The sequence below is a fragment of the Mustela nigripes genome, chromosome 10, assembly GCF_022355385.1.
Source record: "Mustela nigripes isolate SB6536 chromosome 10, MUSNIG.SB6536, whole genome shotgun sequence".
In the NCBI taxonomy this organism is placed as follows: Eukaryota; Metazoa; Chordata; class Mammalia; order Carnivora; family Mustelidae; genus Mustela; species Mustela nigripes.
The window spans coordinates 6,493,807-6,518,806 of record NC_081566.1 but is presented as its reverse complement, the minus strand read 5'-3'; the positions used below and the strand labels follow the sequence as shown (position 1 = coordinate 6,518,806).

At 40.3% G+C, this 25,000-nt stretch overlaps 1 protein-coding gene across 6 annotated transcripts in view; it reads left to right on the top strand.

The window, feature by feature from the left end:
* Nucleotides 1-25,000, top strand: part of RGS7 (regulator of G protein signaling 7) — a 496,565-nt gene that overhangs the window by 369,196 nt on the left and 102,369 nt on the right. For all 6 annotated transcript variants that reach the window (XM_059412494.1, XM_059412493.1, XM_059412490.1 and 3 more), the window contains one exon: nucleotides 3,910-3,961. In XM_059412494.1, the coding sequence (XP_059268477.1) occupies nucleotides 3,910-3,961 (52 nt within the window). The remainder of the gene's footprint in view (nucleotides 1-3,909; nucleotides 3,962-25,000) is intronic.

The window sequence follows — 25,000 nt, the reverse complement described above, 5'->3', positions numbered from 1 at the left end:
AAGATTTTATGTATTTATTTGAGAGAGAAAGTGAAAGAGAGATTGAGCATGAAAGGGAGTAGGGTCAGAGGGAGAAGCAGACTCCCTGATAAGCAAGGGGCCCGATGTGGACTGGATTCCAGGATCATGACCTGAGCCTAAGGCAGTCGCTTAACCCACTGAGCCACCCAGGCACCCCCACCAAAGGGAAATTTTAATAAATAAAATTATTAGTGATAAGTAAAATATTTATATATTTGCAATACTTTTTTGATTTTTTAAGGTAAATTACTTTTCTGCTACTGCAGGATTACATTTTCCATATAATCTTGCTTTCTTTGAAAAAGTTTTAGAGACTAATAAAAATCTCACAAATTCTGAATGAAAAGATTTTTCTTTTTACAAAAATAACAGCTTTTATCTATCTTAACAATCAGTGGTACCACTAAAATCATCTCTGTGTAAAAAAAAATATCAATGAGAGAAGCATTGGATATAGTCTGTTTATCTCCAGAGAATTAACTAATTTAAAATTGTTCGTTGGGATGCCTGGGTGGCTTAGTCAGTTAACCATCTGCCTTTGGCTCAGGTCATGATCCCAGGGTCCTGGGATTGAGTCCCGCATCAGGCTCCTTGCTCAGCAGGGAGCTTGCTTCTGCCTCTGCCTGCTGTTCTCTCTGCTTGTCCTCTGTCTCTGACCAATAAATAAATAAAATCTTTGAAAGAATTTTTTTTTTCCTTAAAGCAAACTAGCTCAGACATTGACCCAAAGTTTGTGGTGATGTTTTGAGTTAACCTAATCTGCAATCTTTAACTCTGCTCTTGTGGTCCCCAGACTGAAATCTGTAGGCAGATAAGGTTTACATGGCTTAGTCATGGTCACGGGTCAAAAATGTGCAGGGTTGGGAATGGGCCACTCTGTATTCTGGAGGAAGTAGAGACTGTTTTTAAAGAGCTTTAGAACAAGACAAGGGAATGAGTGCAAGTGGTATAGGCAGAAGTTTAACAAGTTTTCAGTGTGCGTAGGCAGATGATAAATAGTCTTTCAAATTACATTAATTAATGTTAAATATTAAATGTTAAATATTTTAATGATCTATTTACATTTGAAATAGGCCCTAAATATGCCGTATTTGTAAATCTAATAAATATAAGATCTTAAAACCGAGATTTAAAAAACAAACAAAGGACACTCCAGACAAGTCAGGGATAATTGAATTCTGCCTTCCTGTCTGTGAAGGCATTAATCAGTTTATATTTGATCAGCCCTAATAATGGAAAACACATTATTGTTGTCCAAGGTGACCACTTCCATTTTTGTGTTGGTTCCAAGCAGCAGAAAGTTCTCTATTACGTTGAGCTGAAATTCAGCTCCCTGGGAGGATTTTTAAAAACCATGAATTAAAATGGGAAGCTTGCACTGTCATGTTTACTGTTCCTCCCGTGAATGACTGAGATGCTAACCATCATTAGGAATCTGAAGAAGCTTCAGGGCACGAGTTTGAGACAAACAGAACTCTTCATTTAATCTCATTGATATGCCACAGTATGTAAATTTGTCTCAATTTCTCAGCACATTTTTAATCTTGTGATTTCTGTATTTATTGTAAACTTGCAATTGTCTAATTATCCTCTTTTCGCTAGCTGGAATTGAGATCTGACATGATTCTCCAGGCCCCTTCATGACTTTCATTACATTAGCATACATGCAAAGGTTATTAAGTAATGGCTAGATCAGTTTTATCATAGCTAAAGAAGCCAACTGTGAAAAAAAAAGAGAGAGAAGCTCAGACATTAAAACATCCTGGAGTCTACTTGAACTTTTAAAAGTAAATTTTTAGGGCACCTGGGTGGCTCAGTTGGTTAAACGACTGCCTTCGGCTCAGGTCATGATCCTGGAGTTCTGGGATCGAGTCCCACATCGGGCTCCCTGCTCAGCAAGGGGAGTCTGCTTTTCCCTCTGCCCTCCCCGCCTCGTGCGCTCTCTCTCATTCTCTCTCTCAAATAAATACATAAAATCTTTTTAAAAATTTAGAAAATAAAAATAAAAGTAAATTTTTAAATTTTAACACACGATAAGCATTTGTCACTTAAGTTCTTTTTTACTAGAAATTAAAATATTTCCTAGAAAAAAATCTTGCAATATTTGTTGCGAATGTTGGTTTTATGGCACTTCCACATAATATCACAGCACAAAATACCTTCATTCTTTTATTTTTAGTCAGGAAGCCCTCACTAAAGTAAATGATAGAAGAATAAAGAAAAATGCTAAGAATGCAGCTAAGAACATTCCTCATGGCTTTGAGAAAGAAGTATGTGTCTGACCAGTCTGACTAGAATAGATATTTTAAAAGTTAGATACGTGTACACACACACACACACACACACACACACCCTCACAAAATAAAGGGGAAAATCCTTTTGAAAAGTACCTCATAGACTAGCGGCCCAAAAGACTTCAATTACTTTGTCTCCTGTGGTTCCCATAAATCCTGGCCCAATTTTACCAGCAAAGCTCTTGATTCACATGGAGATGGGGCCATAGAAATCCTTGATGTCTTCCTTGTCCACTGCTCCAACTCTCCCCACCCCACCTAAATTCTTGTTGTCATTTTTTTTTTAAGATTTTATTTATTTATTTGTCAGACAGAGATCACAAGTAGGCAGAGGAGATAGGCAGAGAGAGAGGAGGAAGCAGGCTCCCTGCTGAGCAGAGAGCCGGATGCGGGACTCGATCCCAGGACCCTGAGATCATGACCTGAGCCGAAGGCAGAGGCTTAACCCACTGAGCCACCCAGGTACCCCTCTTGTTGTCATTTTGTTCACATGTGTAACATCAGCAGATTTCTTCATTATCCTGCAGCAATTCTCAAGAAGGAGTAGAGGGTAAATCACAATCCCAGGGAGTCCCAAGCAGTTTGAAAAAGCTTTCCCTCAGAGCGTCAAATGGTTCTCCCCAGCTACCCTTTCCTCCTTGAGTATGCCTCTTCCGGCGGGAGACTTATCCAACAGTTACTCAGAGATCTCTTCGGCTATGCTCATTACACACGGGTAGCTGATATAAGTGACTAACAAATATGATTAAGCCCACAAGTTTGACATCTGCAGTGACTTGTTTCATCATCATCAAAGTTTGAAAGAGTAGACAGGTGGTCGACCATTTGCCTCCTGGTCTGGAACCTCGCGTGTCCATCTTGTGGGCCTAGAAAACCCCTATGAGAAAATACAAAATGTTGATGATACAGGGCTTTCCTGATCAATTTCTTTGTAGTTCTGCTGGTCAGTTTCTAGAATTTCACAGAATGAGATTTCTGTCGATCATGAGTCACATTAATCAACTAAAATTGATTAAATTGAAACAATATTCTAATTGTACTTGATTCTACAAGTAAAATTTGTTTTTGAAAAGTCACCTCTGGTTTCTGCAGTTTAAGAATTTAAAGCAATAACTGTTTTTATGGAGAAATTTTTTTTTTTTTAAAGAAGACAGGAAATTTGCTTAAGTCTAGTTGAGTGATGTTGAGAGCTGCCTTATATAATGAACAAAGCCAGACAAATGATTGCCAGATTTTAGGGAAAATTGTGATGCTTGAGCATGGATCTTCTGAAGGCAATAATGAAAGACTTGAAATATTTGTGATATTTAAATATATTTCATCCTGAGTCTTGCTGAATTTAATAGTCTGCTTTTCATCTTTTAAGTACCTCCTGGTACTATACACATGTGGAGACTGAACAATTGTTCAGCAAAGTAAATGGGGAAGAAAAGCCTTACACAAGGCCTCTTTGGGTGCTTTTCCTGGATTACAGAACATGCATTATCTGCAAACCATTCTGGGTAATTGCTGAAGAAGAACACAACTCGAAAACCAAGATCTCGACTGACTTCATGTGTATTTAACCTGGGTTCCACTTCTTTTTATTCCACAGACACCCTATTTTTGGCCATCAAATTGCTGGGAGCCGGAAAACACGGACTATGGTCAGTGCAATATCTCATTTTATTACAACAGCTACTATGTATAGATGAACATGTGCTCACATTTTATGGCTTTGTAACAGAGAAAAGAAAATCAGAGCTATCAGTATGGGACCAATATTTCGAACATTAAATTTGTGGATGGCTTCGTTTGGAAAGGGTTAGTCACAAACCTGGTGGCAAATTTTTCCAGGGTTTAGTGCCCCATGAAATCATTTAAAAAAAAAAAAGAAAGAAAGAAAGAAAGAAAGTTTCTTCTGAATAGGTTAAAGAGCCATAAGCAAGCTTAGAAAGTTCTTCTTATTATTTCTGTAGCATCTTGGTCCGCTAGAAAGAGCAACAAGGGGGCTAAGAATTCCAGAGTGTTCAACTTTCCTCTCTCACTTAGCTTTGTGATTTGTGGTAAATCCCTTGACTTTCTGGGGCTCCGTGTTTCTCACGGTTATTTCAGGCACCCTCTGATTCTGTAGGTATGTTAAACACGGAGAGGTAAGGAAAAGGAAAGATGCAAGAGGAAGCTTAACCATGATAACTCACGTTTAGTGAGATTAGAATGAACTCCTTTCAACAACCATGATTTTAGTTAAGCCTTTCAAGGAAATAGGCCCCTAACAAGTACCCACCTTTTCATCTTTTCCTCCAGGGTAAAACTGAATGGTTTTAAAATGTCATTTCTGCGAATATTTGTTGAGGACTTTTTCCCATGTCAAGGGCTGTTGCAGGTACTGGAGTAACAAGGTGACCCTGACTCCACATGGTTGGGGAACTCATAGGCCAGATGAGATGAAAGAATGATACAGAAGGAGTTCCTGTAGAGTGCTGAGTGACTGTGACAGGGCGTCGGCAACATTAGGTACACGTGTAAGGTCATGGGGACTGGCCTTACTCCAGACATCCCAGGCGGATTTCACAGAAGAGCTGAGAACCATTTAAATTGGATTTTAAAGGAGGAGGGAGACTTGTCAGGAGACCATGCAGGGAACCCATTTGAGGCAGAGGGCCAGCATGAGCAAGGGCAGTGAGAAGCTTTGTAGCCGTCTGGCTTTCTTTAGCATTGCTCTTGGACAGACATGTTTGTAAGAAGACCGTAGAAAAATCCTTGAAAACCAATGGATCACTCCTTCATTTTTGTCATCTCGGAAACTTGAGTTTCATAGTTCATCCGAGATTGATCAGGTGCCAGTCAAAGATTCAAACTAACATGGAAAACAACCCCAAAACTAGAATATTTATAAATGAATAGAATAGTTGATTCCAGCAGTGAGAAGGCTGATTTATTCATTCATGGCACACGTTCTTCAAAACTGAGGCCCTCAGAGAAAGAAGGTGTGTCTAGAAATGGCTGCTGGCGTATGGGGTCTGAGCTGGAAAACTTTGTGGAGATTTTGCCCAACCTGGGATATCACCTGAGAGCTGTCTCACTAAAAAGTATGGAATTCTAGTGGAGGAAACAGTTGGATGGCTGAGAAGAAGGCCTTAGAGAAAGACCCACATGCTGGCAGGCCAGACGGATCTGACCTCCAATGCTTTCGCAGCCTCACGCCAACTGTGTGACTTTGGCTGAGACCCGTACCATTTCTGAGACCCAGTCTGCTCACTTTTCAAGCAGAAATAATAATACTGACTTCCTTCAGTTGTCTAAATAATCCAAATTAATATGCCTGAGGGAGCTGGAATCGCTGCTCTCATATTCAGTCAATCTGAACCGTTTCGCGCTCCTCGTGGTTATTGCCTGGCTCGTATATTGCCTCTGCTCCTTGCAGAAAAGCAAATTCTTCTTCTCCACGTTTTCTCTGCACATCTTTCGTGTTTTCCACAAATATGTTAGTGTTCCCAATAACAGCTCGTGTTTCATTTCACAGTAGATTGATGGTCCAGCGCGAAGCCTGAGGAGATGGCGTGGCCTAACAGCAGATCAGTTCCAGAACATCCCTCCAAGCCAGTCATCTCACAGTGATCAGAGTCATTCAGTTTCCCATTAACTCCTGCCATGTCCATGTCAGAGAGGGAGTCGTCTTCTACTTTATGCCCACAGCTGGAGTGCCTGAAATTTGTTAACTAACCGTAGATGTAGCCTTGAATGATTATATTTGGGGTTTTTTGGTCCTGAATGAACATACACCGGCTTGTGTCCAGGTTGCTTGGATTATATACAAGTGAAGAATAAAGCAGTTATTCAGTAGGAGATTATGGGGGGGAAAGACCAGAAGGACACGATAATGATCTCGGATCCGTACCGCTCTTGCTGGCGATGATGCTGCATCTTCTTTCATTTTTCTCCTCAGGCACACGTAAGTCACAGCAGCAAGACAAATGACCCAGCTCTGAATCCCCTCCCACCGTGTGTGTAAAGAACACTGGCAGGAAATGGGGACCCCAGTTTATAAAGGCGGTAGTGATGCCATTGGGCTGTGGAGCCAAAACACAGTGGTTACTCAGACTGTCTTTTGTAAGACCACCTGGGGGCTGGCGGGAGTTTCATGCCTAAAGCACTTAGCTTAAAGCATGTTTTCTCTGCCTGTATTAGGATCCCAGGCTCTGTCTCCATCACCAGGCTGAACTTACCAAGGAGGTTCGATGCTTTGGTCTCATGCTTTTCCATGCTTACCTTGGTCTCATAGGAAAATAGAACACATTGATAACGTGTCGTGCCCAAGACAAGCCAGTGCGGGACTGCAGGGCTGCATAGCTAGGAACACCGTTCTCTGAAGGTCAAATTAGGGGAGATTTTGTGGTATTTTTCACCCAAGTACAGAAAGCATTCCAGTCCAAGACCGTTAAAATGGAGTCAGGAACGGACTTCCACAAGCAGGCCTGCGGCAAGAATGCCCCAGCACAGAGGCCTCGCGGTGAGGGCCGGAGGACAAGGCCCAGGGTAGCTCGGGAGAACTGTTCTGAGAAGTAGTAGCACAGCAGCAGTGTTGCAAACTGAAACAGAAGCCGTGACGGGATTTTTACTGCCATCTCTAGGCACACACATTCAGACAGCCCCCTCCCGAGGGCGGAGTCTCCAGTGTTCAAAAAGGACTAGCACCCCAAGTAATCAGGATTTCCAGGAAAGACAGGAGCTGATTCTAGCTGGATGACTCACCCACCCAATCCTAGCTCTCTTGGAGCCTTTCTTATTTAGTATTTCTGTCTTTTTTCAAGATTTGTTTGCACTAATTTGTATTCTTCTAATATTATATTTAAGTAATTTTTTTTTCCTGATTGTTAATTGTCTTTTTGGCACTCCCTTCACTTCTGCTCCCTAGGGACGTACCTCACTCATGTCATCCTAGGGGTAATGTAACTGAGACCAACACATGACAGTGGCAGACAGACCTTTGGACAATGGAAATTACTGAGAACTTTGCTTTTGGTTGTAGGACGACAATTTGTGCCTCAGAAAATATCCAACCAATATCCATCGTTCCTCCGGGACGATGTGAAGACTTTCAGGCCTATGAAGACAGAGTGTTCTTTTTGATCTCCTCCCCCTTACGGACTACATAACACTAAATGCCGCTTCTCAATACATGCTAAAATAATATTAAAAAGAACCTGAGAATTCATACACTTTTCATAGATACAGTAAGAGGCCAGCAGAAGAAAGTATTCTAGTTGGCCAATCACAGCAATTAATTCTTTGCTGATGAAAATGATCACAGCAGTTTTGATATAAATAGTAATTTTTCCTTCAGGGACAGATTTTAAGTTGCTCGGTTACCTTTGATAGAAAGATTGCTATATCAAAAGTTCTGTGTTTTGGGGAGGATTGTATAATTAATCAGAGAGATCAAATACACAATGAACCAATTTAAAAGAACTGCGAAGTCAACACAGAAGCAAAACCAAATAGCATTTACGGCTTCAGAACTGTGTCTCAAATGTCGGGTGACTGGCGAAATAACAGTGCTTTAAATGATTGTATATTGAATATTTAAAAATGGAGAATTCAGGATGCTGGGGAAAATGAGAGATCTTCACTTTTCTAAAAGCAGGCATTATTTAGTTTTTGACCTAAAACATTGCAAAGCTTTCCGATAAATCCATTCCCATAATTAATGAAATTGTAGAGGGGAAAGGGAGGTGCTTCAGCTTCATTCTTTTGGGAACTTAATTTATATGTTTATTTTATAAGAGCTTTAATTTAAAAGCCTCTGCAGTTCTACTTCACAGTCCTCCGTCGAACTCCCAAAGTCTCTGTCATTCAGTTTTTACGAATCTATCTGGTATATCTATTTTTGAGGCCAGATGTTAGTGGCTTAGTTAGAGAAGAGATTTTTTTTTTTAATATCTAGTGTTTGGAGTGGCATAAAATGATTAAACAGAATGTGCAGTCCCATAAACCACCTCAGCCCTACTCACACGCTTCTGTATTATTAATACATTACATGAGAGCGGTGCATTCATTACTACTGATGAACCCATATTGATGCATTATTATTAACTAATGTCCATAGTTTATGTTAGGGTTTAATCTTTGTATCGTACACTCTAGGAGTTTTGACAAATGTATTACAAATGTAATCACATGTATCCACCATTACCGTGTCCTACAAAAGAGTTCGACTACCCTAAAGATTCCCCGTGCTCTACCTATCCATCCCTCCGTTTTCCTTCCTGAACCCCAGGCAACCACTGTACGTCTTCCCAAATCCATAGTTGTTTCTTTTCCAGAATGTCATAGAACTGGGATCATCCGGTAGGCCGCCTTCTCAGACTGCTTCTGACACTCAGTTACGTACATTGATTCCTCCATGTCCATGCATAATCGGATGGCTCACTGCTTTTTAGTCATGCGATAGTAGTCCATCGTATGAGTATACCAGCTTGTTTATCCGTTTACCAGCTCAAGAACATCTTGGCTGCTTCCACATTTGGTAATTACGAATAAAGCCGCTGTAAACACTAGTATTCAGTTTTTGTGTGGGCATTAGTTTTCAGCTCATTCAGAGAAATCTTTGGGAGAGCTATCACTGGATTATATGGTAAGATTATGTTTAGTTTTGTGAAATAGAGTCAAAAAGATTTCCATAGTGGTTGTACCATTTTACATGCTGACCAGCAACGGATGAGAGCTCCTTGCCAGTATTTATTGCTACAGTATTTTGAATTTTAGCCATTCCAATAGATGTGGTGTCTCATTGTTGAAATTTTTAATTCCCCAGTAACATACTATTTTTTCATATGCGTATGTGCATATGAATATTTTTCATATGAATATTTTTTCATATGCATATGTGCCAAGTGTCCATCTTTTTTGCTGAGGTGACTGTCCAGATTTTTGCTCACCTTTTAGTTGGGTTGTTATTTTCTTACTGGAAGTTTTAAGAATTCTTAGCCTGTTGTGAATATCAGCCCCTCATCAGATATGTTTTGCAAAGATTTTCTCTTCGTCTGCAGCTTCTGTTTTCATTCTTGAGTGGTGTCTTTTACAAATAAGTTTTAAATTGTAATGAAGGCCAACTTATTAATTTTTTTTCTTTCATAGATTGTGCTTTGGTTTTTTATCTTAAAAAGTCATCACCAAACCCACGGTCACCTAGATTTTCTCCTATGCTCTCTTTAAGGAATTTATAGTTTTATTTTTTACATTTAGGTTTATGACTCATTTTGAGTTAAAACTTGTGAAAGTTGTAAGGGCTGAATTGAGTTTCATTTTTATTTTCTTTTGCAAGTGGATGTCCAGCTGTTCCAGCACCATTTATTGAAAAGACTCTCTTTCCTCCATTGAATTGCCTTTGCTCATTTGTCAAATAACAGTTGGCTGTATTTGTGTGGGTCTATTTCTGGGCTTTCTCTTCTGTTCCATTGATACATTATCTATTCCCTCACCAACGTCATAGGGTGTTGATAACTGTAACTTTATAATAGGTTTTTGAAATTGGGTATCATCAGTCCCCCAACCTGGTACTTATCCTTCAGTATTATATTACATATTCTGCATCTTTGCTTTTTATATAAACTTAAGAATCAGTCTTTTGTTATCCACAAAACTAACCTGCTGGGATTTGACGGGGTTACAGATCAAGCTGAGAAGAATTGACATCTTGACAATATTGAGTCTTCCAATCCACGAACATGGGTTATCTCTCCATATTTAGTTCTTTCTCCAGTATTTTTCATCAGCATTGTGTACTGTTTTTAGTAAAGGTCTGGCATTTGTCTCACTCTGTCTCATTTGTTTCACTTAGCATAATGCCCCTAGGTCCATCTATGTTATCATCAATGGCAAGATCTCATTCTTTCAGTGCTTTGCTGAGCACTGGCAAGTGCAGGTTTCTAGTTGTAGAATGAATAAGTCATGAGAACAAAAGGTACAGCATAGGGAAGTGGTCTGTGGTATTCTAATAGTGTTGTATGGTGATAGATGGTAGCCACATTTGTGGTGAATAGAACATAATGTTTAAACTTGATTCATTATTTCATACACTTGAAACTAATAATATAGTGTGTCACTATGCTTTAAAATTTTTCCACTAAAAATAAAATAAATATAAAAAAATAATTTCATATTGGCTAGAAGTCAACATAATAATATTTTGCATTATTAGTCAAACAATATGTTATCATTTATTTATAAGTGATATATTACTGGAAAAAAATCTGGTACCCATTTTGTTAAATTCTTACCTAAGTATTTTTTTTTTTAGCACACTATTTACATTTGTATGTTATTACAAATGGTAATATATATTTGATTTCTATTTCCATTTGTGTGTGTGTGTGTATTATATATTAGAGTTTTTGAGATGTTCTTTACTAAGTTGAGAAAGTTTCCTTCTATTCCTAGTTTGTTCAGAGCTTTTTGGGGTGTGTGTGTGTGTGTGTGTGTGTGTGTGTGTGTGTCTGTGTGTGTGTGTGTTTAGTGAATGGGTGCTAGATTTTGTCAAATTCTTTGTTGGCATTTGTTGATAAGATCATACAGTTTTTATATGTTAGTCTATTGATGTGATGGGTTTCATTAACTGGCTAGTACTGAACTTATAGAATATTAGGAATGACTCCTTTTGCCTCTGTTTTCTGAAGTAATTGTGGGGAGTTGGTGAAAACATCTTAGCTTGGTACTTTCTGTTCTGGTAGGTTATCAATTATTGATTCAACTTGTTTAATAGATATAAGCCTATTCAGATTATCTTTTTCTCCTTGTGTGACTTTTCGTATATTGTGTCTTTTAAAAATTGGTATATTTTACGTAGGTTATCAAACTTGTAGACTAGAGTTGTTTTTAATGTCCTTTTACTATCTTTTCAAAGTCCATGTATCTACATGTCCAATGTCCATGTAGTGATTGCCATTTTTTGCTTACATTAATACTTTGTGACTTCTTTGTTTTTTCATTAGCTTAACTAGAGGTTTATCAACATTGATCTCTTCAAAGAACCAGCTTTCGATATTGTTGAATTTCTTTTTTGGTTTCCTGTTTTGGAGTTCATTGATTTCTGCTGTAATTTTTTAGTGTTCTTTTCTTCTGCTTGCTCTGAATTTAATTTGTTCTTCTTCTTTTTTTTTTTTCCTTTCATTTCCTATATTGGAAGTTCAGTTTATAGGTTTCAGATCTTTTCTTAAATATATGCATTCAGTGTTACAAATTTTCCTCTAAGCACACTTTTCACTGCATATAAGATTATGTTAACTCATATTCTTATTGTCTTTTAGTGAAAATATTTTTTTAATGTTTCAAGATTCATTTGACAACATGTTATTTATAAGTGGTTTTTTTCCCATTTTATTTTATTTTATTTCTTTTCAGTGTTCCAGCATTCACTGTTTATACACCACACCCAGTGCTCCATGCCATACGCGCCCTCCATAATACCCACCACCAGTGTGCTGTTTAATTGCAAGCATCTGAGGGCTTTCTAGCAATCTTTCTTTTATTGATTTCTGGTTTAATTTCATTGTTGTCTGAGGGCATGCTTTGTGAGATTTCTATATTTTTTAAATTTATTTGAATGTGTCTTGTGGCCTAGAACATGATCTATTTTGGTGTGACATGTCCCATGGGAACCTGAGAAGGTTGTACATTCTTCTGTTGTTGGATGGAGTATTGTATAAATGTCAATCAGATCCAGCTGATTGATGGAGCTCTTCTGTTCGGCTTGTCTTTACCAATTTTTTGGCCGGTGGAGCCGTCAACTAGAGATAGACGCATCTCGAAGTCTTTAATCATACAGTGCTTGCCTTTTTCTCCTTGAAGTATCTCAGTTTTGCCTCAAGTACTTTCAGAGTCTTCGTCATTTGATGGCATATTTACAACATTCACATTAAGGAGATTATTAATATAGTTGGATTAATATCTGTCCCACTTGTAACTATTTCCTATTTATATCCTTTTTTGACTTCTATTCATTTTCTAACTTCTCTGGCTTTAATTGGGCATTTTATATGATTCCTTTTCTCATCTCTCTTAGTATATCAATTATATATATTTTTTAAAGATTTTATTTATTTATTTGACAGAGAGCGCACAGCAGGGGGAGTATCCAGGCAGAGGAAGGGAGAGAAGCAGGCTTGCCCCTCCCTCCCCAGGTCGGGAGCCCAACGCGGTGCCCCATCCCAGGACCCCGAGACCATGGCCTGAGCCAAAGGCCAACACTTCAAGACTGAGCCACCCAGGTGCCCCTGCTACACTTTTCAGTTGTTTAAAAATTTCCCTAGGGTTTTAAATATTCATTCACAACCAATCTAAGACCACTTGCAGAGAACACTAGACACTTTGCGAGTAATAGAAGCACCTCATGAGAGAACAACAGCACGTACTCCTCCCAGTCACACAACACTGCTGTCGCTCCCTTCACTCAGTACAAGCTATCATCACTGACTAGACCCTTGCTATTGCTATTTTGAACAAATGATTATCTTTTAGATCAGCTCAGAGTAAGAAATATGAAACGTTTTGTTTCACTGTCATTGATTCCTTCTCTAAAAGTCTTCCTTTCTTTTTTGGATCGGAGTTTCAACCTATATCACTTTCTTTTTCTCTGAAGAACTTCTGTTAACGTTTCTTATCAGGCTGGTCTACTGACAACAAATTCCCTCAGTTTTTATTTGTCACAGAAAAATCTCTGTTTCTTCTTCACTTTTGAAAGACAATCTTGCAGTAACGAATTCGAGGCTGGCGGTCTTTTCTTCGGGAATTCCCTTGCTCCAGGTGGTTTAGACCCTGGTATAACCCCAGTTTATCAGATACCGTAGTATGGTCTCCCCTCAGGAAAGCTTTGTTAAAAGAAGAACAGAATGTGGGTGTCTGGGTGGCACCGTGGGTTAAGCCTCTGCCTTTGGCTCAGGTCATGATCTCAGGGTCCTGGGATCGAGCCTGCTTCCTCCTCTCTACCTGTCCCTCCCCATGCTTGTGCTCTGCCCCCACATCTCCCCCCGGTTAAATAAATAAATAACATTAAAAGAAGAAGAAGAACAGAATGTCCTGGCTGTATTTTCAGATGGTTTCTGTTTCCCTCCTCTTGTTGGAAGCATGAGGGGGGTTTCCGAGATCCTCACTGTGCGAAGCTGGCAGGGGTAAAACTCACAAATGGGTGATATTCCCCCAACACTAACCCCCCACCCCTTGGAGTTTTTAATGCTCTAGCTTGTTCACACTTGAGCCTCCAGCAGTAAGTCACTTAGTTTTAGTTTTCCTACCCCGGCAGGGAGGTTTCTGCTCCAGGGAGTCGTGATTCTCTGTATGTGTCTGACCGTCCTTCCAGTCTGGGGGCAGGGATTCCCCCTCTGTCTCCATTCCCGGATGGATGTAGGGAGAAGCAGCTGGTTCTGACTCTGTTCGTCTTTTTTCGGTTTTGTGAGGATGGATGGGAATAACAATTTCCAAGCTGCTGACGTGCTAGACTGGAAACCAGAGAGCAGATTTTTATAGGGAAAAGGAAGAACTAATCACTACTGAGCAAGCTGTTCCTGTCTATTTGCTTCTGCTTTTATTTCATTTTGTTCCTTTACTATTTTATCATGGGACAGTCTCTGAATCAACTTCTGAGAGAAATGGGAAGCGAAGTTGGTTGTTTCTCTTCCACTGTTCTCCCTGTCCGCTGGCCTTTGGAGAGCGTCTGAGTCCAACCGTCAGTGTCCTGGAGAGTGTCTGAGTCCAACCATCAGTGTCCTGGAAAGTTTGAGGTGGTTGTTTTCCCCTCAGTTTCCTTGTAGCTTTGGAGGTGGCCTAGAATGGAAAAGAAGAGGACCCTGGCACACTCCGTTGGCAGACCTAGATAAAAGGGTAAAGAAACAAAGAGTGCATCCAAGCTGAACTCTAATAAGGCTTGCATGATTTTAAATTTTATATATATTTCACCATAAACATGAGAACGTAATTTACATGTTAATGTTCCAACATGTTTTCCCCAAAGCTATATCATTTTATCATTACTGTGCCCTGGAACACGATCAGAGGTGCATCTAGAAAGAAAGATAAAACATTAAAACCCATAGGAATGTCACTCGTCTCTGAAAATTACAGATGCTCTGGGACAATTAAAATTTTAAAACACAAAATTTAGAAAAAAGTTAAAAATCTTCACTGATTCAGCCAAATTGCAGTAATCCCCTAATTTGTGGAGATGATGGACTCTCATACATTTCTCTTAATAAAAAAGAAAAGTTATACTGTATTTTAGTTACTGCAGTCATAAAGGGTAGTATTGATATTATAATATAATAATAATTATATTATTATAATTATAATCTGCTTTATAAATTAAATAGTCACCATGAACTAGTTTAGCCAAAACAAACAAACAAGCAAAAAAAAACCAAACTGTGTCCTAAAAACAATCCATTTACCCCATATAACAATGAGAATGAGCTCATTATTCATTAAAAACACCTGAAGCATTCGTGGCATCTTCAGAGTAAAAATATTGGCACAAATCATCCTCCTCCTTCATAAAATGTCAGAGCTGGAGGGAGCCTGAGAGAGGATCCAGTCCATCCTTCTCTCTCGTGATGAGTTCCAGAGAGTGGCAGGACTCGCCAGGCCAAGGTCTCACCCCTCATTATTGGCCAAATTTAGAACACACTGAGGAGGGAGTTAAGTAGGAAGAGAGCTGAATCCCAGTGTCGCATAGCAACGGGCAGAGATGTTCAAGAAGAGTCTTCAGTGGTCGCAACTTTTCTCAGGCCACCAAGGATGCCAAAGGGGCCCTGCCTTTGCGTTTCTGCCACCGTAATGGAGCGCGTTCCGGCAAGCTGGATTTTCTGTGATTGACCTGGTCTGTGCTTTCATGCTAAGTCCGAAGTATCAGGTTCTTGTTAAAGAAATTTCTCTTTAAGCCAAAAAGTATTTTTCTAAGGCTGCCCCAACTCCTGCTGTTGCTTTTGGGTTTCTTTATAAAGCCTTGGGCAGCTCCCAGCGGTTACAATAAAGGTGGCAACACATTGTACTCACAGATCACTGTGCATTTGTCAGGCTTCAGCGCAGTTCCTCAGGCTGTTTCCCTGCGGGGTGGACTCGGAGGAGGGTGAGGACAAAGGGGTTATGGATGATGTGAGTCTCTAAGGAGTTTTGGAAGTGAGGTCTCCAGGACCTTGAGGAGCTAGCTGTTGTCTGAGGAAAAGGTTATTCATTACCAATAATAAAAATCTTGTGAGATCCTTTAGATGTCTATCAGTGGGTCATATACTTGGGAATGATTCTCGACACTCTTTTGGAGGTTTAGAGATAAAGTTTCCTAAAGGAATTATTAAAAGAGTAGACTTGCAGGATTCTGGTCGGACCTGTCGGGGTACGGGGTCGGTCAGGCTAGGATTGTCCTTAGCAAAACCTCAAGGTGAGGGCAGTTAAGTCCCCAGGGGAGAGCCTCTCTGTCTGTTTCAAGGGCTTGTCAGTAGGTGAGGAATTTTAATGATTTTCTTCTCCCTCTGTTTCCCACATCAGCTAAACTTGAGGTGGGATGGCCTGAATTTTCTCAGACTCCACAGCATCTGCTTAGTTTACAGGGAAGACCGAGAAGTCCTCTGCCTGCGTGGCTGGTCCAGTCCTCTGTTCAAACCACCCGATGAAATCCCGAGAGTGATTCGTGTCAGGAGTAAATTCTGGGAAGGGAATCGCCAGATACTACTTAGCAATTGCTGGGTAATTGCAGGTGCAATTGCTGGGTAATTGGAGGTTAAGTCTTGTCCAAATCACGGACACACAGAAACACAAGGACGTATCAAAGGTAGGAGTTCCACGACCTCTTTCCAAAATGACCAACACAGAACAAGCGAACTGTGTAGACACTGGCTTGGAGATCCTGATCGCCATGGAGCATGTCTGTGCCTCGGGCCACTCACTGTAGTGAACGCAGTCACAGAGGTCTTCCCTGCTGACGTCTGTGTCACACAGTACGCAGCAGCGCCCTGCCAGGCGTCCGACGGACACGGGAAATAGAAAGTGGAAGGCTCAAAGCTCCAGCTCGCATTCTCACCAGTTAGGTTTTTGTTTTGTTTTGTTTTTTAAGATTTTATTTATTTATTTGACAGACAGAGATCACAAGTAGGCAGAGAGGCAGGCAGAGAGAGAGAAGGAAGCAGGCTCCCTGCTGGGCAGAGAGCCTGATGCGGGGCTCGATCCCAGGACCCTGGGATCATGCCCTGAGCCAAAGGCAGAGGCTTTAACCCACTGAGCCACCCAGGCGCCCCTCTCACCAGTTAATTTTATCTCACACCCGACACGGTCCGTTGTGTCAGTGCAGTTCAGCCCGTACTCGCTGAGCACTCGGTGGTGTGCAAGGCACTGGGCTGTTGCCGTGGCAGGAGCGAGGGCGGGTGAGAGACAGTCTCTGATCCACGTCAGCCGGCGGACCAGGAGAGGGACCGGGCAGGGTCCAAAAGGGAGCTGTTCCCTCCAGCATGAGCGTCCTCTGACCCGGGTTAGTTAGGACACGCATCAGCTCAGGACTTGAAATGTCCTTGGACATTGCCTAAACGCATCGCCTTGGACTTGTCATTCTTTCTCTGGGAGCCCCTGAAGACCCAGAGCTCTGGGATCCGACGCGCCGCTTCATATCCTCACTCAGCACTTAGTAGCAGTGGCCTCGTGTCCGTGACCTCACTTTTCTAAATTTCAGTTTCCTCATCGGTAAAATGGGATCTCAAAGTCCAATCTCCTTTTATGCCTCGTAGAGAATCAGTTATAAATGGGTATACATCGGTGGTTTTCATTCTCCCCATTTTTTTTGATCCCCACAGATTTCTAGGCTTTTTGACACCCTTATTCTCTCTCTCTCTTTTTTTTTTATGGTTTTACAAAATCTTATTCCATAATGAAGGCCTCTTTTGCATATTCCCCATTATATTGGAAATCTGTCAACAAAGCAGACAGAGGACAAAACGAAGGCTGCTGTCTCCCATACTGCTGGGTGCGTGACTATAAGATTGGTTTTTTCCCGGCTTCCTTAAAAAATGTGGCAAGCACCAGTTAAGACATAATGCTGTGACACCAGTCTTAAGTGGATTTTGATTTGCAAATCACATTCATCTCGTCTTGAAATAGCTTCATTGGTTTCCTTGGAAACTTTGAAATTGATTTTCAGGTGTGCATTCTGAGTTCCAAGGTTCATAACCATAGTGATACGGATCATCTTAGCACCTCGTGGTCTTTAATTTTTCTGCCCTCTGAGTTGGAAAAGTATTAGGTACTGGTGATCTTTAATAGGAGGTGCACGGCAATGTTTTAGGATCATTTGTGATGATTTGCGTATTTAACAATGCATGAAGCATTTTAAATAATATGACTTATGCTCCAAAATTAGAAAGAATCTGAATTGTATTTCATTCAGTGTTTTAAAAAATAGGTTTATATCCCTCTGCCTTTGTTATTTTTCTACAGTCTAAGGCTAATATCATATGTCACCTGGGATGGTTGACTGTGGACCAAGGTGCTATGTTAGGCAACACACATAAATTTTCTAAACTATCTTTGCCCGACCCTTACAGAAAGAACAACTTACTTTATCCTCCTTTAAAGCAGATTTTCTAACACTTAGATTTCTACTGCTTAATCTTTCTGGGCAATTGGAGAGCAACTGAAATTTAGAGAAGTAGGAAGACATACAGGAAACAAATGTTATCCTTTTGGAAAACTACAAGTGACAAACGTTAGTCAATAAAAATACTCAAGTTATTCTCAATTCCAAAACTACAGAAGAAAATAGATTTGTTTTACACTCACTCCTCCCTCGTGGATGTGTATCTGTGCAGTAAAGAGGAGCTGTTACACGTGGACCATGCAGAAAATGCAGCAAAACATGCTTTAAGGGGTGCCCGGGTGGCCCAGTCGTTAAGCATCTTCCTTCGACTCAGGTCATGATCCCAGGGTCCTGGGATCGAGCCCCACATTGGGCTCCCTCCTCGGCAGGAAGCCTGCTTCTCCCACTCCCACTCCCCCTGCTTGTGTTCCCTTGCTTACTGTGTCTCTCTCTGTCAAATAAATAAAATTTAAAAAACAAAACAAAACATGCCTTTAAGGACTGTCAGAGCGTTATATCATTAACAGGCTCTGTCTTTTTGGGGAGAAGCTTACCTGCACTGCTCACTTCTGCTTCATGTATTATTTGCTAACAAAAATTCAGTGCATTCTGGTCTCTTCTCCACTCTGACTCCCCTCTTCCAAAAAGAAGGAATGACTTATATTATATCTTGGAAATTAGACCAAAAAGGAAAGAATGAGATGCAAGAACCAATGATAAGAAATTGATAAATCAAAATAAACATGGATTTTGTTAAAATAATTAACTTTGGAGTTTAAACCAAAGTGGAATTAAAATGGCAGACAACAATACTGTATCAGTTGTGAAAAACTCAGCTCGTTTGACAACTTAAAATCACTCTTCCAAATGATACTCTCTATCTTTTTTTTTTTTAATTTTCAGCATAACAGCATTCATTGTTTTTGCACCACACCCAATGCTCCATGTAATCCGTGCCCTCTCCAATACCCACCACCTGGTTCCCCCAACCTCCCACCCCCCACCCCTTCAAAACCCTCAGATTGTTTGTTCTCAGGGAAGAAAATCACAATGGGAATTTTAAAATAGCACAGGGCTGGGACGCCTAGGTGACTCAGTGGGTTAAAGCCTCTGCCTTTGGCTCAGGTCAAAATCTCAGGGTCCTGGGATTGAGCCCCGCATCGGGCTCTCTGCTCAGCGGGGAGCCTACTTCTTCTTCTCTCTCTCTGCCTGCCTCTCTGCCTACTTGTGATCTCTGTCAAATAAATAAATAAATAAAATTTTAAAAAATAAATAAATAAAATAGCACAGGGCTACATTTTCCTCTGGAGGTGTTCACAGACTTCTCAAGGATTCCAAGGAACCACAGATTCAAGGGACTATGTTTCCTCCTTTTTTTAATATAGTCTTTCTAAGTGTCATGAAAATTCTCCTATTAAGGAAAAGCTTTTATATTAAGGAATATTTTGCAATAAAGTTTCACTTTCTAAAAGTAATATTTGGAAAATTTTGCAATATATTTATATTATTTTCATAAATTATAGATTAATAATATTTATAAAGACAAATGGAATCAGAAAAATTTTTCATAGACGCCTTATGACCACAGGAAATTTTAAAATTTCAACTAATTTATAAATATGTTGTTGTACAGAAGAGTAACAGGTGATCAGTTCTATAAGGGTAGTGTAGTTAACACATGACTTCAAGAAGAAGAAAGAATAATTCAAATTTCTCTCTCAGAAGAGCCTGTCCATGTATTTTCTGGATACATTTAGAGCCCACTGGATACATTTAGAAGAGTGGTTTAACAGTTATATTTTTAAGTGTGGATATCTACATTTTGGAATTAAATGATTCATGAATATTTAAATTTATGTTAAAATTTTTAGAGTCAAATTTTAAAAATAATGCACTTTTTTTTTCCCCACCCCTGAGGTGAGTGCATGAGCAAAAGCCTCTAAAGTCTACACTTCAATGGAGGGCAGCTTTGGAGCAGGGCTGGGCGTGAGAAATTTCAGATAAAAGGATACTAAGACTTGCTCCAAAATAACACCCAGGAAAGCATAGTTAAATTTTTTATTTCAAGTTCCATTGTGGAAGAAATATGTAAGATTTTAATATAAACTAAATAAACAAGGGAAAAGAAAGGAAATTGAGTTCTATTGAGCTCCTGTATGTAAAAATCCATCTGTTGCTTTACTTAGAAGCAGATTTTTTTTTTCTTAAGGATTTCTTTTTTTTTTTTTAAGATTTTATTTATTTATTTGACAGACAGAGATAACAAGTAGGTAGAGAGGCAAGCAAAGAGAGAGGAGGAAGCAGGCTCTCCTCGGAGCAGAGAGCCCGATGTAGGGCTCGATCCCAGAACCCTGGGATCATGACCTGAGCCAAAGGCAGAGGCTTAACCCACTGAACCACCCACACGACCCCCCTTAAGGATTTCTTTATGTACAACTGTCAGGATATATTTATTCCCATAGTGCAAAGGAGAAGAAAATCAAGAAAAACTGAGTCAAGTGAGAAGTTCATGGCTAGATTAACACAACTGCTCCTTTAAGATTCAGCAAACATACTGTCCTCCGCTCCACCCAGATGGGAGGTCAGTCCAGCCGTATGGGCCAGGCAGCTGTCTTTTGCCCTGGATTTTGAGTCCCTTGAAGGTTCAAGGACAAAATCTTTCACTGTGTATCCCCTGTGCCTGGAACAATATGCAGAATTTCAGTAGGTGTTCGATAAACATTTAATTAAGTGAGAGAGAGATTGAAGGAATGAAGAGTTCTGGGATTTACACTGTGGTCCAATGCATTATATTTAGCTTTAAAGACGCCAACTGTCTATGCTCACGTTGGTAGTTAAGAAAACAATGTAAAATTATTAACAGCAACAATTTTAACAAAAATTTTGAACAGCAGCATTCGAAATGACCATCTCTGAATTTCGATGAGGACCTCTATGCTTGTCCTATGAGGCTTGAAATTACAGTTAGATGGGCATAAAAAAGCCCTTTTCCTAGAACATCAGGAGAGATTTGAAGGGACAAAATTGGAAGATGTCGTAAGTCTATCCAAATGTGTCAGATGATGAAGGCAATTTGAAATACTTGGTTTTGATTTCATATTCTAAATGGACGTATAATCATTATGAAAACCTCAAAAGAGAATAGAAGCCAAGTGTATGAGAGAAACACAAGATACGCTTAGGAACCATTTACAAAGAATTATAGGATACATCATACATACTCTGATCTAATAAATGTATGTGAACACTAAATAAGGAAGCAGTGTGGTAGATTTTTACCACAAACTACCACCACTCCGGCCAGCACCTTGCTCGATGATAAGACTCCCCCATTCTTGCTAAGTCTCAGGGGTACTCTAGGAGCTTCTTGTCCTAAAGCCTTGAGCTGAGCCCTGCTTCTTGCCTTTGCTAGGTCTGAGAAGGTTAGCTGAACTCTTCCATTCTGAGCTTTGTGTTTCTGTCTAATAAAATATATACATATATATTTAATATATTTAGTGTTTATATATTATATACAATACATATAATATTATAAATAATAATACTTAATATATATTTAATAAACCTATGTTTTGTAGCTCATACCGGTATTGTCAGACACAAAGGAGATGAGCAGGAGATACATGGAAGTGACCTAGACACTAAATGAGCTTGGAAGTAATGGGGATTATTCACTTATTTATTAGATGGATAGCAAACATTAAGAATAAGGATTGTTTACCTACGTATTCCTCCCAGTATTGTCTCCTCCCAGTTTAACATAAGGATCGAGGGGATTAAGAACAGTGAGTGCATTGTTTATCTCTGTATCGTGGCGCCTAGAACCTCAGTTGGCCCATTGAATGAAACAAACAAGGACCTTTCAATTAATACAACATTACATCCTACGTTTGAAAAAAAAATACATCCATCCTTCTTAATATAGTTTGACTAGTCATAGCTTAAATGTATGCAGTATAGAGCAATTCTAAACTGTAAGTATCCTGTTGAATATTTAAAATGGAATTATTGCCAAGGTCATCAAGTCAAATTTTAATTTTTTTCTAAAAATTATATGTTTCTTTGAATCGGAGATAAACTCAGAATTTTCCTCAGACTTGACCAAAAAGCTGGTTATTGGTTCCACTACCAATACATTTAATCTTACATTTGCATAACACCTTATAAGTTTTCAAAAGGCCTTTACATGGATCATTGCCTTCTTTTTTCACAACCATCTTATGAAGTCAGGAAAAAATATATTAAAATTCCCAGGGGCGCCTGGGTGGCTCAGTGGGTTAAAGCCTCTCCCTTCGGCTCAGGTCATGATCCAGGGTCCTGGGATCGAGTCCCGCATCGGGCTCTCTGCTCAGCGGGGAGCCTGTTTCCCCACCTCTCTCTGCCTGCCTCTCTGCCTACTTGTGATCTTTGTCAAAAAATAAGTAAAATCTTTAAAATTTCCATTTATCAGGAATCTGAATCCAAAAGGAGAGAACACTTTGACACCTGCCTAGGAGCAGGCCTCGCTTCCTGATTTTGAGAATGACGTCTCGTGTTCACCTGCCCGAGCCCTGACTTGTGCCTGTGGTGTGTTCTTCTTGCATCTGTGGAGCAGCCTGGCTCACTTCATTTCTTTTTAACCTTAATTAGAATAATTTACCATGTGCAGACCTCAAGTGCGGCTCTCGTCACAGATCACTTTTGCTAATATGCTTTCATCAGGACGCCCGTGGGGAAGTTCCAGGGAAGGAGCCTATTACAGGTTCCAAAGGAAAGGAAAGAAATGTAATAAACAGGTAAAATCAAAGGGCAAAATTCACTTTATAGAAGTTAATGAAACAGGGCCTCAGATGTTTCACGAAGCTCTGTCACGTCCTGATCCTGATCTGCCTTGACCAGGCTGCTCTTTTGTTCTTAGCTTGTACTGTCCTGGACACCCTAGGCCTCTTTATTTCAGCTGGGAGATGGAGAACTTGTTCCCCAAGTGACCTTACGTTTTAGGATACACCCTTGATTCAGAGCCTGTACTGACTCTTTCTCCAAACAGAGTGGTTATTTCCAGATAGCTGGGTCTGCATTCCAGTTCAGCTGCTGAGTAGCGTGTATGTACTTGAAAAAGTTAGCTCTCTCTGCCCTTTTAACAATAGCACCCCCACCCGGTAAGGTTGCTTGAAGGATTACTTGGCTAATTTATGAAGGATCGAAATGGTGCCTGGCACAGTGTAAGTGTTACCTTTACTGTTAGTATTTCCATCTCCGTTATCTATTATTTTCAGGGTTTTATCACTATCATCATTATCTCCTCCTAAAAAGAAGAGAAACAACCTCAAAGGTCATTGTAGGTCTGTCTGTCGGGAAGCAGATGGTTTCATTTTATTAAGGCTACTAGATGCAGCGGTGAGGAGGGGAGTGCAGGGGCAGCAGGCAGGGGGCCAGGGTTCTCACACCAGTTTTTCTTTTGGCAAATAGGAGTGAAGAAATAAGAGATGGAAGCAAACTTGGAGCGGGAATTGCAAATAGGTTAGCCATGCCGCGTTTAAGAATCAGCTTTTCCTCCCCTACTGGCTGCTTTTCTGAGAGGCCATCAACCTTCAGTGCATGCCGGGAGGGATCGCCATGGAACCCACCCAGGGCCATTTTGAGATTCTCTGTCCTGTAGAGACGTTCTGGGTTCGAGTTCCAAAATCACTATATGAGTCATATCAGATTGCTGTCTATGTAGATAAGTAACAGGAAACAGGTGTGTTATTTTCTAACAAAAAAATAGTGTATTTCAACCATCCTTAAGATAGAAGTTATGTTCTTCTATTATATTATTATTATTATTATTATTAAGCTGTCCACTCTCTGATTTACTATCCCTTTGCCTTATGTGAGCTTGAGCAACATATTAAACGTGCGTGGCAAGCACATCATTGCCATTTCTGTCTCTTACAACCCTCAGTTCCGCAGTTCCCCTTACACTACAATCCACACCTCAGCCCTGGCCAAAGGTTCCTGCCTCCCCAGCCCAGACGGCAGCCACCCTCACTGCCTCCCACCCTGTCCAGGCTCCGACCCTCTACTTTGAGGACACCCTGCTCATGTCCTGCCTGGAGTCCCCTTGCTGGACTGTGATGGGTGCGCTCTACCCCCAGAACTTTCTGGAGCTGGTTCATTTTCCCAATTTAGGTCGCAACTCGAATGTTATCACTTCAGAGAGTCCTTTGTGATCCCTTCAATCTAAAGTATCAGCCCCATCCGCACACCCTCCGCTTCGCCCAGTATCTGTCACAGCTTGTCACAGCTGGGTAATTAACCAGTTGCTTTAGTGTCTACTGCTTGACTTTGACTCTGGCCTCAACCAAGAATTAGATTTTTTTTAATTTTTTATAAACATATATTTTTATCCCCAGGGGTACAGGTCTGTGAATCGCCAGGTTTACACATTTCACAGCACTCACCATAGCACATACCCTCCCCAATGTCCATAACCCAACCCCCTTCTCCCAACCCTGTTCCCCCCAGCAACCCTGAGTTTATTTTGTGAGATTAAGAGTCACTTATGGTTTATCTCCCTCCCAATCCCATCTTGTTTCATTGATTCTTCTCCTACCCACTTAAGCCCCCATGTTGCATCACCACTTCCTCATATCAGGGAGATCATATGATAGTTGTCTTTCTCCGCTTGACTTATTTCACTAAGCATGATACCCTCTAGTTGCATCCATGTCGTCGCAAATGGCAAGATTTTATTTCTTTTGATGGCTGCATAGTATTCCATTGTGTATATATACCACATCTTCTTGATCCATTCATCTGTTGATGGACATCTAGGTTCTTTCCATAGTTTGGCTACTGTGGACATTGCTGCTATAAACATTTGGGTGCACGTGCCCCATTTGTATCTTTAGGGTAATACCCAGTAGTGCAATTGCTGGGTCGTAGGATTGCTCTATTTTCAACACTTTGAGGAACCTCCATGCTGTTTTCCAGAGTGGTTGCTCCAGCTTGCATTCCCACCAACAGTGTAGGAGGGTTCCCCTTTCTCTGCATCCTCACCAGCATCTGTCATTTCCTGACTTGTTAATTTTAGCCATTCTGACTGGTGTGAGGTGGTATCTCATTGTGGTTTTGACTT